General features: G+C 39.7%; 1 protein-coding gene across 1 annotated transcript; it reads right to left on the bottom strand.

The window, feature by feature from the left end:
* Nucleotides 1-6,351: 6,351 nt before the first annotated feature.
* Nucleotides 6,352-16,215, bottom strand: LOC118077459 (vomeronasal type-2 receptor 26-like). Its single transcript, XM_060281213.1, has 5 exons — nt 16,067-16,215; nt 14,159-14,450; nt 9,041-9,268; nt 7,946-8,072; nt 6,352-7,253 (listed from the first exon to the last, which is right to left on the bottom strand). The coding sequence occupies exons 1-5, from the start codon at nt 16,213-16,215 to the stop codon at nt 6,352-6,354; spliced, it is 1,698 nt and encodes a 565-aa protein (XP_060137196.1).
* Nucleotides 16,216-19,032: the final 2,817 nt, after the last annotated feature.

The raw sequence follows: 19,032 nt of genomic DNA, 5'->3' as shown, positions 1-19,032 counted from the left end.
AGATAAGCCTATCTGCTTGTTATGACAGCTGGATAGTTTTAGGATACTGACCATACCTTATGTTTTACTGGAGTTTCAGGATTACTCTGCATTCCAGGGCAATATTCCGCTCTATTTCAAGGACTGTTATGACAATTTTATGATAGCATAACCCAACTCTGGGGTCATTTGGGTGGATTATTAATTAGCTAAAGAGCAAAGAATATAAAAACGGGCTGCTGGATTACATCAATGGCACATGTAATCCAGCATCCTGTTCTGACAGTAGCCATCCACATGCCTGGAAGGAACTAGCAAGTAGGATTCAGTTGGAAGTGCATTCTCTCTTTCTGTAGAATCCAGCAACTGGTCAGGCCAATGGCCCTTCTAGTCCAGCATCTTGTTCCCACAGTGGCCTACTAGATGCCTGAAGGAAACCCACAAGTGGGACTCAAGCACAAGAGCAGGCCCAAGTCCAGCCCACGCCCTGCATGGTTTCAAGCAACAGGAGGCAGTGATGGCCAGTAACTTGAATGGTTCTAACATAGGATTAAACAAATCTATGGAGAATAAGGTGATCAAAATGGCCACTCATCATGGTTGGACAGCTCCATGGTTGGAGGCAGTAAGGCTTCTCCATACCAATTGCTGAAAAACGGAGGAGGGACGAAAGCTCTGGATAAGAGGAGACTGAGTGATATGATAGCCTTCCTTCAATATATAAGAGCTGTCACACAGAAGATGGAACAAGCTTGTTTTCTCCTACCCAGGATTGTAGGACAAAAATCATTGGCTTCAAGTTAAAATAAAGGAGATTGCAACTAAGCATTATAAAGAACTTTCTGATGGTAAGAGTTGCTTGACAGTGGGACAGACTGTGGCAACTGTGAATGTGCTGCTCAAGAAATCCACATTGAACCCAACTTTCTGTAAAATCTATCAGCCACTCACCAATACACTATTCCTAGTTGTGATGCATTCCAATGCCCTCTAAGCTTGGTGCCCAGCGTGTTGGATCCAGTAATACTAACCTAAATCCACCTCTGAAGTCACACTCCAATAGCAATGGATCTCTTTAAACAGCAAAATCAGAGATACGGCTGAAGCTACTATTATAGAACATTTGTAAATCAATCAATCAATATAAATAAATAAATGTCATTTTAAAAAAGTGGCCCATAATATTGAATGAATATGAGCATTATACAGCATGTTTATTTGGTTGAGAAAAATAATGGGGAGAAATCTTGGGTGTTGTGTGGAATAAAATAGAGATAAAAAGAATTGAACTCGAAGAGAAGATATAAAAAATAATAATAGAGCTGGATAGGAGAGTATGGAAAGGCTGGGAGGAGGGAGGAAAAAAGTAAGTGATAAATTACCTCAAATAATAGGATAGTTTGGTCTGGTAGAGCATGAGACGTTCTCTCAGGGTCATGGGTTTGAGCCTCATGTTGGGCAAAAGATTCCTGCATTGCAGGGGTTGTACTACATGACCAGCATGGCCCCTTCCAACTCTAAAATACTACGATTCTATGATGTGACAAAGTGATTATAGAATCAGCATGATGAGGAGAAACAAAAGAACTCCACAAGATTATAGCATTATATCATACGGTTCTACATGCCTTCCTTAGAAATAAATTTGTACAAGTTACTAAAAGGTAATTATGACTTTGCTTTGGACCTACATGTGTGTTTACAACAGGGAGAAGGAACCTATGGTTCTCTAGATGTGGATGGACTCAAACTCCCAACGGCTCCAGACAGTTTGTCGATCGTCAGAGACGATGGGAAGCGTAGTTTGGAGGGCCACAAATTCGTTCCCCATCCCTAGTCTATAACCACTACATTCCTTTCCATTACCTTTTCCATAGTACTTATGATCTGACACAACACATGCTGAGAGGGAAAACATCCTTACGCAAATTCTTTCAGTTCATCTAGAAATTTTGTTGTGGGGTGTTCACTGAATAATATTTCTCCAAATATGCAGCCATACTTAGTAACAATTGCTCCAATGGTTAGCTCACCTATCTCATAACACAGCACACATAACAGCATGTGCCTCACACTCAGTTTGAAGAACATGCAGTAACAATATGAGAAGAGGCAAAAGGAATACCACAATCATTGTGAGCGACTTCGTTATGCAGAATGCCCGGGTTCAATCTGTTACACACGACAAGCCTTTTCAAAGGCTATAAAAAATTTGATAAAGTATAAGCTTGTTGTTGGAAAATGGAAGAATTTTGTAAAAAGTCAATTTAAAGGAAATATTGTACTCAGGTTTTGGGTGGTTTTATGTTTTATTATGCTTTGTTATGTTATTGTCATTTATTGTATGTAAACACTTATGGATTCATTTTGGCAAGCAGAGGGAATGGGGCAATATTCTCCCTCCTTTTCTGTTAGGAGCTGATCTTCCTCACGATTGCATTCCCTCATCTTCCGATCCAGACCAGCCCCTGACATACAGTCATAACTCGGTTTAAGTACGCTTCGGTTTGAGTACTTTCAGTTTAAGTACTCCGCGGACCCGTCTGGAACGGATTAATCTACTTTCCATTACTTTCAATGGGAAAGTTTGCTTCAGGTTAAGTACGCTTCAGGTTAAGTACAGACTTCTGGAACCAATTGTGTACTTACTGTACAGGTACCACTGTATTTGGATTCATTTTGTCTTGGCAAGTCTTGGGTTTTTTTGACTCCCTCACAGCTTTCATAACCACCGAAGTTGTGATGAAAGCTGTGAGGGAGTCAAAAACCCCAAGGCTTGCCAATTTGTAGGAAGATGAAATTCTTTCCTGGTCTGAAATACAGTGATTCCTTGGCAAGATTAAGGAGCAAACAACAAGGCATCACAACAGGTGGCCACAATTTTTTAGGGTCAGAAGGTAGGATTCATAGTATTTAACTGGAAGAATTGTAGGGTTGTGCTTTTCCCTTCCAGGAATTGGGGTATTTCATTAAAAGGATCTGAGGAAAAGTGTTTTGTCCATAAGCCCAAAAGCAGTGGTTCCAGTGGGCTGCTACTATTTGATATAATTCCTAGGGTAATTCAAGGCATTCTTGGACTTGTGAATGGCCAGAAAGGGTTCCCAATTTTTCACCAGTTTCACTTCCTGACAAATGCTATGAAGGTTAATTGTCTCCTCTTCATGGAACACAGAGGATGTGATTGCTCCCTTCATTGAGTGTTCTCCAATGACTGACTGAAAATACTGGGGACGCCTTTGTGGAACACCACATTTTCTACCCACAGCCCCACACCCTAAACAGTGTGACATTATGAGATATGAATCTTCATAATGATTGCCAAAAGTCCAAAAGTCATGCAGGCTACCTCTGCATAGTTGAGCCTGCCCCCTTCCATGGCTCTGGTCGGCTTAAATGCAGAGTTTTTCCCTTGCACAGCGGCAGCTGTGTTGGCCACAGAGGGCAACACACAAGTAAATCACAGAGGACAGCTTCTTTATTTACACAGCAATAAATCAGCGGCTCCCGGCGAACAGCACTCCATGTTGCCTCCATTTTGTCGGTGGAAAACGAAACCAAACACAATACAGAGAGCAAAGAAAGATCCCCGTATGTACTCCTCCCTCCTCCCTCCCAGTGGCCAGACTTCACAGCAGACTGCTTAACCCTTTAGCAGCTCTGATGCTCCTCACAAACAGAGTACCAACAGAATATCAAAATTCCTCAGAAATCATTAGAATTTTCAGATGAATAAAAAAAAAACCTAGGAAGGTAATTCGAATCAGTTAGTTTAAAGATAAGATAGCACCTAGGACTTGACAACATTGTACTGCCAGCATAACTTGGCTTGCACTTAATTTCACTGGGATAATGGAAAAATGCTTGGTTGCAAGAGGGGTGCCTACTGCTGAGGAAATTAGGCTTGTTGGAATTCACTATAACATATGTGATACACTTGATCTCTTAGGTCAATATTTTAGTTATTCCAAAGCTTTTAAACTGCTTAGCATTTTTTAAAATCTGTAATTGTTGTACAATCTTTTTTAAAAGCAACAATTTACATATCAAAAGTACAATATGATTTAAAGATACAGCTTAAGGACAATATAACAGTGTACAAAAGAGTACAAAAAATGGTAACGCAGAATTCAGAAAAAAAATTGAAAGATAAGCGCTGTGTGATAGTTTGGAAGTTGTTTTATATATATATATTTATGTATTAAGACTTGAAAGAATGATTGTATAATTTTTTGGTATTGTTATATGTTTTTCTTTTTTAATTGAATGAATAAAGTTTATTTTAAAACCTAAAAAAAAAGAGTACAAAAATTTAGGGAAAATGATCCCAGAAATATTTTTTTTAAAAGCACTGTTCATTGCAAGCTACTTTCCTGCAACATGGCACTGTAAAGTGTGGGAGCTGAATATATGGGTTCTGGGTTTGCAAAGAACTGGGCCTCTAATAGGCCTGAGCTTGCTTCTATCTTAAGGGCATGTTTCTATTAGATGTAAAAAGAATGTTAGCATGAAGTTGCCAGAGAAGGTAAAAGAACAAAGGAAGTACGGAATGTTGGTGGTTTTGACTTCTGTTTTTCTTGTGTTTTCCCTCTAAAGTTAACTTATTGTGGTTTCTTATTAAGTTGGTTGTGAAAAAAGTATCACCCCTTTAAGAAATTGTTAGCTCTGCATGTAGGCAGAACATCCCATTGATGAACTTATAAGAGAGCCTGACTGATGAGGGTGGGGTCTTCTCCAATGGAATTGTCATGTCTAAAAAAACATAATTTTGGATAGACCTTTACTCTAACCAAGGGTGAAGCAAAATAAAAAAATTCCTTCAGTAGCACCTTACAGACCAACTAAGTTTTTATTTTGGTATGAGTTTTCGTGTACATGCACACTTCTTCAGATACACTGGAAACGGAAGTGTCAGACCCTTATATATATACAGAGGGTGGTAATAATACAACCACCAGACTTAACATGGACACTGGTACCAGAGCCTGCAATAAACCCAGATGCCAACTTTGCTGCCACATACACCCGGACAACATCATTACTGGCCCCAACAACTTCCAACATACCATCTCAGGACTATTCAATTGCTCATCTTCTAACATTGTGTATACCATCAAATGCCAACAGTGCCCTTCAGCTCTTTATATTGGACAAACAGGCCAAACCCTACGCCAAAGGATAAATGGACATAAATCTGACATCAGGAACCATAAGACAGAGAAACCAGTAGGAGAACACTTCAGTCTCCCAGGACATTCTATACAAGATCTCAAAGCAGCTGTTTTATTACAGAGAAATTACAGGAACAGACAGGAAAAAGAAGTTGCTGAATTGGAACTAATTACCAAGCTTAAAACCATGGAGCTACCTGGAATGAATAGAGACATCGGATTCTTATCTCATTATGCATGATCAAGCTTTCTTTAGCGCCTCAGCCCTTGTTTTTTCCCCCAGGACTAATTGCAGCCATCAGCAGCCGTTAACAGCCATCCACAGGTTTACCACTCCCATCAGCCCATCACCCATTCCCACCCACCCCCACCACACTCTGTATGGGTCTGACACTTCCGTTTCCAGTGTATCTGAAGAAGTGTGCATGCACACGAAAGCTCATACCAAGATAAAAACTTAGTTGGTCTTTAAGGTGCTACTGAAGGAATTTTTTTATTTTGCTTTGACTCAGACCAACACGGCAACCTACCTGTAACCAGAGGGTGAAGACTTGTGTTTCTTCCACTGAAGGTATGCATATTATCATACATGAAGAAACATAAAATGTAAGCATGCCTGTAAATAAACTTTTCTTTCATGCCTCTTCTAAACACAAATACTGTACAACTTAGCATCACTGTTAAGGCACCCAACAACAGTTCTTATTTTATGTTTATGAAACTAGTACTTCAATATACCTAGTACTGGATTTTTTTTTCAAATGGGAGGAAATGGATTGCTGCTGTATTATATTAACATATTCACCAGTAAACTTCCCATGACCATAAATAACTGATAGTACTCTTATTGGCCTTTTTATTGCTTCATCATTTTTCCACCTCCTGCTCTATAGCCTAGAGGAGAACTTTTTCACAAATGCAGACTTAGCATTTTGCACAAATTGCAGACAATAGTTTGCAACAGACAATGGCTAGTGAATTGAGTCAGATTCATAACAAATGGCAATTAACCACTATTCTAAACTGTAATCCAAAGTTTGTACACAACAAGATGTTTAAATCTATTAAATCTGTTTTTTTTACAAAAGCACTCAATGGAGAAGACTTGAAAAGTTGAAGAAGTTAGTACATACTGTATATTTGCTTTGAATAAATTGCTCAATTGAATATCTTTGTATACATAAATATCCAAACAATTAATTTCCTAAATATTTCTCCTTATTAGCTGGTCCTTTGTGTTCAAGGAAGGCCTCAAGATAATTATGTAGCATTTGGGGGCAAAGATGCAACCTAGTAACCCAGCACTAGAGGACAAAATGGAGAAGATCTCCACAGCTACCATGTATTTTCCTTTTGTGCTTAAATAAGAAGGAACAAAAGACAACCAAACGCTGCAAAAGACCAACATGCTAAAAGTGATGAACTTGGCTTCATTGAAACTATCTGGCAACTTCCTGGCCTGAAAAGCCACAATGAAGCTGACAGTGGCCAGAAATCCTAAGTAGCCCAGAACACAGTAGAACAGACTCACAGACCCTTCATTGCATTCCAGTATGATTTCTTCTGTCAGAGAATGCATATCAAAATGTGGAAATGGAGGAGCAGTACATAACCAAACAGCACATATAATGGCTTGAATAGTGGAGCAGCCAAGAAGAAGCGAACTGGCCAATCTTTTCCCCACCCATTTTCTCATCCTGGATCCTGGCTTGGTGGCCATGAAAGCCAAAACCACAGTAATGGTTTTTGCTAATATGCAGGAGACAGCCACTGAGAATATGATACCAAACGCTGTTTGTCTTAAGTAGCAGGTCACTAGGTTCGGTCGGCCAATGAATAGCAAGGAGCACAGGAAGCAAAGCAATAGAGAGATGAGAAGAGAGTAGGTGAGCTCCCGATTGTTGGCTTTGACGATTGGGGTGTCCTTGTTCTTAATGAAAATCGCCAGCACTGCAGCTGTGATTAGAGAAGAAAACAAAATAAAGAAGGCTAAAGTGGTCCCCAAGAGTTCCGTGAAAGAGAGAAAGTTAAGGATCTTAGGAAGGCAGTTATCTTTGTTCTTGTTTGAGAATTGACCTTCTGGGCATTGGAAACAGTTGTCCATATCTGAAAATGGGACAAAGTTTGTATCAATCGTTCAGTAATCAAAGATGTCAAACTCAGCATAGAACTGGGTGATTAAATAAGAGTAGATGAGAATACTTTCTGAAAGTTTCTTCCTCTACATTGGTGCCATTGCTCTTTTCGTCTCAGAACATCCAGCTGGGATTAAGCAAGCTAGATCATTTCAGCATTCATCTTTGGAACACACACACATATAAACACACATACTCTATCAGAATAGACCTTTCTTGTTGTATTTTCACTTATATAAAAATATTGCTGACATTTCTTAGGCAAGACAATAACAAGACTCTGCAACCATACATGTGGGAGGTGTAGAAATCAATGTATAACTCCGCTAATGGTGTGAATAACTCTATGGATGAAGCACAAATCTCCGTCTTCCAGAGATTTCAACTACACCCATGATATGAATGATCTGTATCAAGATGTACATCAAAAACACTGTTATTTGACTTGGAATAAGAGACGGAAATCCCTTCTAGAAAAGCATGGTGATGGTGATGAAATTTGGCAGTATACCAAACACATTTTCTGGACTTGATATAAAATGTTTATGGATCTATGTCAGAACTAGACAATTGCCAACCACATTCTGTTTTAGGGAACTAGATTGACAGTAGAAAAAGGGGATTCAATGGTACAATCCATATTCAGGTCACTATGTCTTCTACCATTCTGGTCTGAAATCTTTCCATCCGGACACGGAGTGCAATCATAGCAACAAAATGGCTCCCCCTCCTTCTTTTTTCTGCTGTAGCCTGGATGACAGTGATCATTACACCTGGCAAGCGGCAGCACCTATCCATTAAAAATGAAGAGAAATAAATTGATGTACCTTTACAAAAAGAAAGAAACACCCACACTCAACGCTGCTGTTGAGAACATTGGGCCCCATGGTAAATGAGAATTAAGTGATTCAAAAAGCATCAAATCGCACAATAATTTTGTACATTAATGACAGATACATAGAAAGGGAAAATGGGGGGAAATGAAAATAATGAACGAGGCATCAACTTCAAAGGGTCCTTTTCCTAATGAGCATATTTTTTTTCTATATTAAAGTCCTGGTGTGATATCCTCGCCGTTCTTAGTTCTATATTAGGAGTTCTCTAAGACACAACCAAGCATAATTAGGAACAGAATTTGATATCAAAAATCTAAGCTGGTTGTTTCTAGTGTCCTGGAGCCTTGCTCTGTTCTCTTCACTGGTCCTGCATTCTCATTTCTAATCTTACTGAAAGGTAAAACAAACAGCTCGTGACGAAATCAGCAACTTCAAGAGCTGGCTGATGATGACCTTGAATCAATTTTTCTGAAAGCCATACATGTATAATCAATTTGTCAAAATAATACAGTAGGGCAGCAGTTTTAATTTACATTCTCTTGCACCGACTTACATTTATTTATTCCAGTGTTTCAAAATTTGGATTGGCCTTTATACTTTTTAAATAATGAGGTGTTAATATATATGGGCAGTATATAACTGAATGAATAAGAGAGAAAATGATCATTTAGTCAATCACTCTGCTCTATGATTTTGTCCCCCATATATGTTACTGAGAATTATAATATATCGGGGTGGGAAGAATTATCAAGGCTCAGTGTTGGAACTCTTCCCATTTAGCACTTAGTCTTACGTTTTCCATATACATGTAAATAAGTAGACAGATAGATTATTCTCCTACTGAATGGAATCACCTGTCATGGTTCTTTATTGTGCCTCTTACTAATTTAAGTTTTATCTTATTTCTATATTTGGATCCCACCTGGTTAAATATTCTGTGCCATGTGATAGCCTCTTCATCCACCGTGAATTTCTGATCAGGTAAAGCCTGTGGATCCATTCCTCCTACTTTCACTCGTAAAAACGATTGGTTTGGGAAAAGTACCCAGTTTACAATATCAAATCCAGATACTAATTCACCATTCTCGTCAAAGGACACTCTGTCACCAGCACTGTTGTTAAAGGAGATACTTTGCAAGAAAGAGTGAAGCTAGAATGAAAAGGGGGAAAAAAGCCAAACAATTTAAACAGAGGCAAGATAGTGAGCGCCATAGCCGCACTGAACCCCTAGGGAACGCCAGCACCAACCAAACTGCTTGTCTGGTCCCCACACCACCGTCACCATCACAACTATCAAAAGGGAGCCTGGGGAGCCCAAAATGACAAGTGAAGAGGCAGCACGGAGCCTCACACCCCCACACCTCGATGATCTTGTTCCCACTGGGACTGAGAGCACCCCAATGAAGTTCCTGGACTAGAGGCCTCGATAGCTAAAGAAATAATGTAGTGAAGTCACCCCCCTGTCTCACACCAGCTTACTTCTGCTGCCACCACTGCCACCACTGCCAAGGGAGAATGGCAGGAGGGGACTGGGAAAGTCAGGGAGGCTGCGAGGGAATGTGCAGCCTAGCCCAGGGTGGACACCAAGCCGAAATCTCTAGAGGTCACCCCAGAACGGGTCCTACCGAACATCTTCCGAAATAACAATTCCCACCAGTGTACCAATGGGAACAATGGGGAGGTGCTTTTTTTATTTTGATTATATATATTGTGGTTTTTATGTTGATCTTTTCTGTGAACCACCGTGAGACCTCTAGGCATAGGGTAGTATATAAATTCAAATAATAATAATAATAATAATAATAATAATAATAATAATAATAATAATATGTTGTGGCGGACCGTGTTCTTAAAAATCCTACACTATTTTGTGGAAGAACGAGAGTGCCAGAGTTTCTAAAACAAAAATGAATAAAATGAAGTCACCTGCCTAACTTCTCATATGTGATAGTTGTATGCATTGTACTTTCATTTGCTTTTGGTTTTCCTGTTCCCCCTGTATTTTCCTTTTATTTTTGAATCTCTATATTTATTCTTATTCGCTACAGTCATCATTTTACCTCATTTTGTACATAGCAGATATTTGCATATAGCTTTTAAATAATAATAATAATAATAATAATAATAATAATAATAATAATAATACCTTTTACTACAACCTGTGTACAATGAAATTAATGCAACCTGTGTACAATGAAATTAATACAACCTGTGTACAATGAAATTAACCAAAATTAACTTTGGAAATTAACTTTGGATGAGGAACACTACCTGCCAAGGTTGTACTTTTACTGGGCTCACTCTACCTCTGTTTGGCATGGCTCTGTGTTTCTGCCTGGCTGAGTACATCTTATGTAAACTATGTCCTATGGCATGAACTGTATTGTAGATGCTGTAGCTTTGGCCAGTCATGCTCATTTCAAAAAGTGTTCCAGGGAGGCTCTCCAAATTCTCTTCACCACTACAGCCATTATTGTTTTCCATGCCGTCCATAGAATCAGAATATGAGCAGCTGAATGCCCTTTCCCAGAAGAGCAAATTGAATCCATCTTCATTTTTTGATTTAGGACGAAGGGTCTGCAGGAATTTTCTGAAGCCCCGCACTTCATTTAAGTGTATTGCAAAAGTGAAGGCGCCATCAAAGACTTGCATATCCATATCCACCTGTGTTGTGTCTGCTGAGAAATCCCATTGGGCTGTCATGATCCATACTTTCCCTATAGCTAATGGTAGGATTTCCTTCACTGCTGCATATGCATATATTTTATATAACAAAAAAGAGATAGTAATAGTTTCTGCATTTACAACCAACACTTGAACACTGGTGTTCGATAGATAAATAGCTTCGTCCAAGATGAAATCAAAGGAATCTAAGGAACTAAAGGCCTCTGCCGCTTGAGCGGTGGCTGGAATTTTCCCCTTGAGTGCTATACAGATTCCATGTTTCAAAAGCATTGGAATCAAGGTCTGGATAAACTTGTCTCCATTATCATCGTCCATGGTGAGGATCCCAACCCACGTCCATTGAAAATGCAGAAGAAGCTGAGCTATCCCTGCATACTGATATTCTTCATTGGGCACCATCCGGTAGAATGAAGGGAGATGGGTTTTAACATGCGTCACTGGAGCAATTATACAATAGGCAATCTAAGTGAAAAGATGTGTAAATTTCAGGGAAATGTCAGGAAAGACTTTTTTTCAAGAGCTCATTGGGTGAGTGGGGGTGACATAAGTTACTCCTGAAAAGTCATAATGGAGAAAACAAATTGCTTCAAACTATATACAGTAGCAGGGACTTTCCACTGAGATCATGTGGTGATCAGTCTCAAGTTAGGCCAGGTTACAATTAACTTGGGAAGGTCCCTATAAAATTATCGCCAAAAAGTATGACATCAATTATATCATACAATATGGTGATGGAAGGAGAGTAGTTCATGTGAATATGATAAAACCTTATTTTAAGGCTGAGGGATGGACACTATATGCCATAAAAGAGGATCCCCAAGACATAAAAAATACCATGTTGGGAAATGGAAACGCACACAAATACAATAGCTGAAGTGAAATTAGATGCACAACTAACACCGTCACAACAAAAAGAAATACAGCAGATTTTATTTGAGTTTGAGCAAGTATTCAGTAATAAACCACGAGTAGCCAAAGGAGTGTTGCATAGAATTGATACGGGAGATGCTAAACCAATAGCAATAAACCCATATCGCATTACAGGCAGTTATGTGGAGAAAGCCGCTTCCGCGCCTGCGACGGAAGCGGCGTTGTGGGCCGACCGACTGCACCACCGCGTAGGGGCTGCGAGTTCAGCCCCTACGCGATGGTGGCTTCCCGCCTGCGTCATCCCCCGACCAGCCAATGAGAATGGTCGGGGCGGAGCCGGGAGTTTTAAAGCTCCCCGCAGGCGGGAAGCCGACCTCTTCTCTCCCTCGTTCGCCGGAGCGAACAGTTCATCGGTTTTTTGCCTCGTCGTTTTTTTTTTTCTCGTCGTTTTTCTCTTTGGCTCCTGCTGTTTTTTGTTCCCCTGTTGCCTCCTACCTGGCCTTTTAAGCGAACAGCCTTAAAGAGCGGAGGGAACCCGGGATCGTCGGGCGGCTGCCACCGGCGCTACCGCTCATCAGCTGTGCGGCGGGACCGATCGCCAGCTGTTTTTTAATTTTTTTTTTCAACAAATAGCGGGGAACCGACAGCCTCTGGCAGGTTCGGAAGGAGGGACATAGCCACACAATGTTAACAAAGAGAGAAAGCATAAGGCTGAAAGCCCAAACCTAAGTCAAGAAAGAGTCATGACAGCTACAAGTGCAGAGCTTGTCATTCTACCAACACATACTAACCAAGAAATGCCAGTTGCTTCTGAAGCAAAAATTCCAAAGCCTAGATGCAGACTCAAAGTACTACCACCAGACTGTCCATTTGAGGGTGATGTTATTCATGAGAGAGATAAGATTGACAGAGAGGGCAGCCTATTGCAGCCATGTGCAACAGTCAGAGACGGAAACCGATTTTACCTCAATAGCAAGTCGTCTCTAAACCATCATGGTCAAGTGTGTTATCATCATTTGGTCCCGAAGAAAACTACAGTGAAACCAAAGATGCCTGAAAGCTGAATTGCATCCAAGTCAGTTGCTGCACCACCGAGAGCTCCAAATTCAAGAGGACAAAGCAAGACTTTTAAGTTGTCATGAAGATATAAAAGACTTTCTGAACATAGTGGGTGCTTTATCGCGAAAGCCAGAGACTAATAATGACTAAAGACAATTGCCTCTTCAAATCAGTATTGCATGTCAATTGAACTGCATTCTATTGCATGTAACAAAGATACACATTTGCATGTTGTATGACAAAGTTTGATGTTTATAAGTTGATGTGGTTATAGGGAAAGGTAACGAATATTTAATGTAGATTCAAATGTTTGCATTTTAAATTGTGTTGTTTGATCAGGAGGTAACTTGGAAAAGTACCCCTCCTGATCAAACCGGAAATGGGGGAAGGTATGAGGCGATCAGCCTCAAGTTAGGCCAGGTTACTAAGGGTTAACAAAATAGAACTGTTAGAACCCAAGGGGGTGCGCTCTGGCTGAGTATAAAAACCCCACCCCTGGAGTCAGTTTGTGAGGTAGTCAGTTGGTCAGGTAGTCGGTTGGAGGTAGTCGGTTGGTCGGGGGAGTAGATTGGAGAGGAGAGTTAGTTGAGAGTTAGTTGTTAGTAGAGATAGAGCTGGTTTAAATACTGAGGTGAGGCATAGATGGTGTGGGTTATTAATCAGTCAGGATAGAGAGTTTGAGTGCTTATTTACAAAAACAATTAGTTGTTTTTAGTGGTAATAGGCCGGTAATAGTTATAATTAGAGGTAATAGGCCGGTATAGGAAACATCTGTTATTTGGAACATTATTAAGACTAATACAGAAACCATTACGCTTATGTACCAACAATAAAGCAACATATTTTTACTTCCACAATATCCTGGTCTGAAGTGATTAATAAGTGACAGCAGATATTTATTTTGTCGTTGGCGCAGTCATCAATGGACTGTAAAACGTCCGGGGGTGTTGCGCAGGTCAGGGTGACCGCGACAGATCATTTAGTCAGTTGCTAGGTTTCTTATTCTATCTTTGACTACCCATTCTATGCCAGAGATAGTGGAATGAGAAGGGTGTCACACTTGCCAGTGGGAGATGCTCTGGCCCAGCTGCAAGACATACCCTTGAGTGGTAGCAATTCTATTTGTAGTTGTTTTTGGGAGGGGGGGAGGGTTACCACTTCTGCCTTCCTATAAATAACGTGATTAATTGTTCACTTTTCCTCTTGCATGAATAGGGGGGCCATATAACACAGTTGTGTTAACTACACATTCTTTATTAGCTGACTCACACTTTCTTTTCAAAAAGAACAAAAGAAACACTTCAAAAGCCAATAGTAGAAAAGTAAATATTATCTCACATAATAATAATAAACTTATTATTCATATCCCATCCATCTGGCTGGGTTTCCATGTGGGAAAGCTGCATAGCCAATCCAAATATTTTACCTGTGGAATCTTGTAGATGCCTAACAGAGTAGCCATGTAAAGGGAGATTTCAGAGTCAAGTCCTCCAATGACGGCCATCAGATTCTTCTGCTTATTGCATTTGAAGTTGGGGACTACAGTTTTATGACTGGAAAGAAGTTTCAGGGTGTTCTGATGAGTCATCCTTGCATTTGTATAACTGTCATAAATGTGGAAGCCAAGACTGACATTTGGTAGAAGTTCAGGATTCTCGTTTATCTCCTTGACAGCAAATGCCAAAGACAAGATACGCTGGTAGCTCTTTGTCCTTGAACTGAAGAAAGAGTCAATTAAGGCGGATATATATAGCACTTCATCAACCATCAGTTTTTAAAATATTTGTTAGATTACCCTACATCTAACTGGAAGGAATATTAGGATAGAATCCTGCCTGCTTTATAAGAAAGAATTTAACACGGTAACAAATTTACTAACAGTAGCTAGCACGATAATAGCCAGAACATGGAAAACTTTGCAATTAATAAATATTGTTCACTGGTATAATATCTATGGATCCATTCCCCCTTTTTATTAATAAATGTTTATTAATATACATATTATTTTTCTAACAACTGCCCCCCCCATGTTTTAATAACATTCTTGTCAGGTGACACAATATGCATGTTTGTTTCTTTAAAGTATTATACTTCAGTTTTATTATGTTGCACTAGTTTTAAATGAGATCTTGTGCACAACACACACACACACACACACACACGCGTATGCATGCATGCACGTGTATGTATGTATGTATGTATGTATGTATGTATGTATGTATGTTATATGACTTTGCAGTATCGGAGGAATAATAAATAAATAAATAATATCATGACTTAATATCACAGTAGTAGTTCTTAAACAATTATTGCTCTGAACCATAGATCTTAAGATTCCAAATTGAAAGCATTAATAAATCCAAACTCAGCTGTGTATAAACTGAAGGTACACAGGATTGTACTCTCAGACAGTTTTGATTAGAAACTGCAATGCCCTCATACATTTTCTAAGGATTAAACTCAACTGCCCCCAAATATACACACACAAACACACCATTGTTCAGCCCCTATGGAAGATTTGTAATGCCACATCACAATCATGGCTTTGCATGAAACCAGAGTGGGGTAGGGAAATAAAGCAGAAGGCAGGTTGCACAACAGCAGTGGCCCTGGCAAGGGAGCAAGAAGGGAGCAACACTGCAAGGGGGAAAGCCGTGGTTTAAACACTGGTAGAAGTTTCAATAAAGCTGGATTGGGAGGAACTGTGAGGAAAATTGCCAAAGACATAGGTTTGAGTACTATGGAATATTTGGGAGCTCTCACTCAAGAAGCTGCTGAGGAATGAAAAACAGCGAAGTCTTAGAGCAATGAGAAGTGAATACAGAATAACTATCTGGTGATTTTAAACGAAAGCAGAGGTTTCAGTAGAGTGAACAGAGTTCAACATGGGGTTTGCAGTTTAAAACAAAATATGAGTGCAGTGAAAAGGCAGTTTTAAAAAGTTCTGTTGCGTTAGCTTTTCACTCTTAGCTTCTGTGGTCTACCCTTATCTGTTATTTCTTCTGCCTAAAAGTGGTTGGTTGGTTGGTTTGATTGATTGATTGATTGATTGATTGATTGATTGATTGAAAATACCTTGGTGTACCCCCTCCCCACATTTTGTTTTAAAAGTACTACTTTTTTTCTCAGCTTCACTTCACCTCCATTTACTCAAAACTTCTTTAGCTGAGAAAAACATCTTCTCCTCCCCTCACACACAAACCTGGTTTTGAAGACAAAGGTGAGAATCAGTGCAAAGTAGGGCTACATTACAGACTTTTTAAAACCACTTTTTTCAAGTAATAGTAATAGTTATGACCTGGCCTGAAGTACGCAGAGAAAACATACTCCTTACATAAGTTTTAGTCCTTCCAGATACTCGTTTGTGGGATGTACCCTGAATGATAGTTCATCAGATAAGAAGCCATATTGAGATACCATAAATCCAATCGTTAGGTCCCCTGACTGATAATATTGATGTGGGAACTGGGGGGAATCAATCATGGTACGCATAATGTCATGTGACTCACAGTCAGTCTGAGGGAGTCGCAGAAACAAGAGAAGCAGAGGCAAAAGAAACAACCCTGTCATCTTGAGCCACATATTCATGCAGAATGCCCAGCATCAATCTAAAATCAACCTCCAGCCTGTTCAGTGGCTCTGGACCCTTTCTGAGGAAGGCAATCTCACACAGATCAGTCTGACAGCTGTAACCTCTTCAGCACCCAACATCCCAGCACTGAATATTCAATATCTACTTTCAGAGTTTGTTAATTATTGTGATTGTGATTGGAGAAAATCCACATGGGATTTGGCAATATGCATGCCGACAACTAATAATTTCTGAAGATTTCAAAGATGGTTCCTCAGTGTATTACATTGTGCAAAACATTACTTGTGGCTGAACAATATAATAAAATATTATTACAGTGGTACCTCGACTTACGAATGACTCAACCTACAAATGTTTCGAGTTACGAACAGAGTTCCGTCCACCATTTTGGATGCGGTTTAGATAGGATTTTTTCGACTTACAAATTTTTAGATAGGGTTTTTTGGACTTACGAATGTTTTAATCCCCCCATTGGCTTCGACTTACGAATTTATCGACTTACGAAGGTCTGTTCGGAACAGATTAAATTCGTAAATCGAGGTACCACTGTATTTTTAAAGATCTGACTTAATAGATAAGTCTATCTGCTTGCTATGACAGCTGGGTAATTTTAGGATACTGATGATAACTTATGTTTTACTGGAGTTTCAGGATTACTCTGCATTCCAGGGAAATATTCCGCTTTATTTCAAGGACTGTTATGACAATTTTATGATAGCATAACCCAACTCTGTGGTCATTTGGGTGGATTATTAATTAGCTAAAGAGCAAAGAATATAAAAATGGCCTGCTGGATTACATCAATGGCACATGTAATCCAGCATCCTGTTCTGACAGTAGCCAACCACATGCCTGGAAGGAACTAGCAAGTAGGATTCCATTTGAAGTGCATTCTCCCTTTCTGTAGATTCCAGCAACTGGTCAGGCCAATGGCCCTTCTAGTCCAGCATCCTGTTCCCAAAGTGGCCTACCAGATGCCTGAAGGAAACCCACAAGTGGAACTCAAGCACAAGAGCAGGCCCAAGCCCAGCCCATGCCCTGCATGGTTACAAGCAACAGGCGGCAGTGATGGCAGTAACTTGAATGGCTCTAAAATGGGATTAAACAAATCCATGGAGAATTAGGTGATCAAAATGGCCACTCATCATGGTTGGACAGCTCCATAGTTGGAGGCAGTAAGGCTTCTCCAAACCAATTGCTGAAAAATACAGGAGGGATGAAAGCTCTGGAGAAGAGGAGACTGAGAGGAGATATGATAGCCTTCCTTCAATATCTAAAGAGCTGTCGCACAGAAGATGGAATAAGCTTGTTTTCTCCTACCCAGGAGGGTAGGACAAAAATCAATGGCTTCAAGTTAAAAGAAAGGAGATTGCAACTAAGCATTATGAAGAACTTTCTGATGGTAAGAGATGCTTGACAGTGGGACAGACTGTGGCAACTGTGAATGTGCTGCTCAAGAAATCACATTGAACCCAACTTTCTGTAAAATCTATCAGCCACTCACCAATACAATATTCCTAGTTGTGATGCATTCCAATGCCCTCTAAGCTTGGTGCCCAGTGTGTTGGATCCAGTAATACTAACCTAAATCCACCTCTGAAGTCACACTCCAATAGCAATGGATCTCTTTGAACAGCAAAATCAGAGATACAGCTGAAGTTACTATTATAGAACATTTATAAATCAATCAATCAATCAATATAAATAAATAAATGTCATTTTAAAAAAGCGGCCCACAATATTGAATGAATATGAGCATCATACAGTATGTTTCTTTGGTTGAGAAAAATAATGGGGAGAAATCTTGGGTGTTGTGTGGAATAAAATAGAAAGAAATGAACTCGAAGAGAAGATACAAAAAATAATAATACAGCTGGATAGGAGAGTATGGAAAGGCTGAGAGGAGGGAGGAAAAATTAAGTGATAAATTACCTCAAATAATAGGATAGTTCGGTCTGGTAGAGCATAAGACTTTCTCTCAGGGTCATGGGTTTGAGCCTCATGTTGGGCAAAAGATTCCTGCATTGCAGGGGTTGTACTACATGACCCGCATGGCCCCTTCCAACTCTAAAATACTACGATTCTATGATGTCAGAAAGTGACATGTGGAATATAGAATCAGGATGATGAGGAGAAACAAAGACAACAACATGCCAAACCAAGTCAAACCAAAATAACAAACAAATATAAAGTATATGTGAGCTGAGAGGGTTAATAGCTCAGCATATCGTCCTTGTGTCACGGGGCTTGTTCTCATATAAACAGGAAGTACTACCTGTTGCTGTTGTAACTTTCTGTTATATGAGACTGTATGTTATTATTCTGTCTGTTCTCTCGCAGTCCACAGCTGAGATGGAGTTGAACTTTCCCAGTTGAGAGCTGCCTTAAACAATAAATCTTCTTTGTTTAATGAGCTAAGAAGTCAACGTGATTTATTTCACAGGCGGAAAAGTCGGATAACGCTAACTGCTGCTACGAGCTGTTATCTGCATTTGGGAAGAAAGTTTCTGGACTTTTGAACAGAGGCTCAAGCGAAAGCGGGCCGGACATTGTCTGCTATGCAGCTAGAATTGTTTCGTAGGCAGATAGATTTCTCTGCTATCTATTGCCTCACAAAGCTGTGTTATTGATAATTGCCAATTAGACAATTGGATAATCAAATAGTATATTACATAGGAGAAAGACTATATACATCTTTTAGCCAAGTA

The sequence above is a fragment of the Zootoca vivipara genome, chromosome 13, assembly GCF_963506605.1.
Source record: "Zootoca vivipara chromosome 13, rZooViv1.1, whole genome shotgun sequence".
NCBI lineage: Eukaryota > Metazoa > Chordata > Lepidosauria > Squamata > Lacertidae > Zootoca > Zootoca vivipara.
The sequence above is the reverse complement of the archived record's forward strand: the minus strand, read 5'-3'. Positions and strand labels throughout refer to the sequence as shown.

Coding starts and splice junctions, on each gene's coding strand:
- LOC118077459 (XM_060281213.1), bottom strand. CDS start 16,215: ATGATTGATTCCCCCCAGTTCCCACATCAATATTATCAGTCAGGGGAC. Junction 8,073..9,040: donor GGCACAGAATATTTAACCAG/GTGGGATCCAAA, acceptor TTTAATGGATAG/GTGCTGCCGCTTGCCAGGTG. Junction 7,254..7,945: donor AAAGATTTCAGACCAGAATG/GTAGAAGACATA, acceptor TCCCATTTTCAG/ATATGGACAACTGTTTCCAA.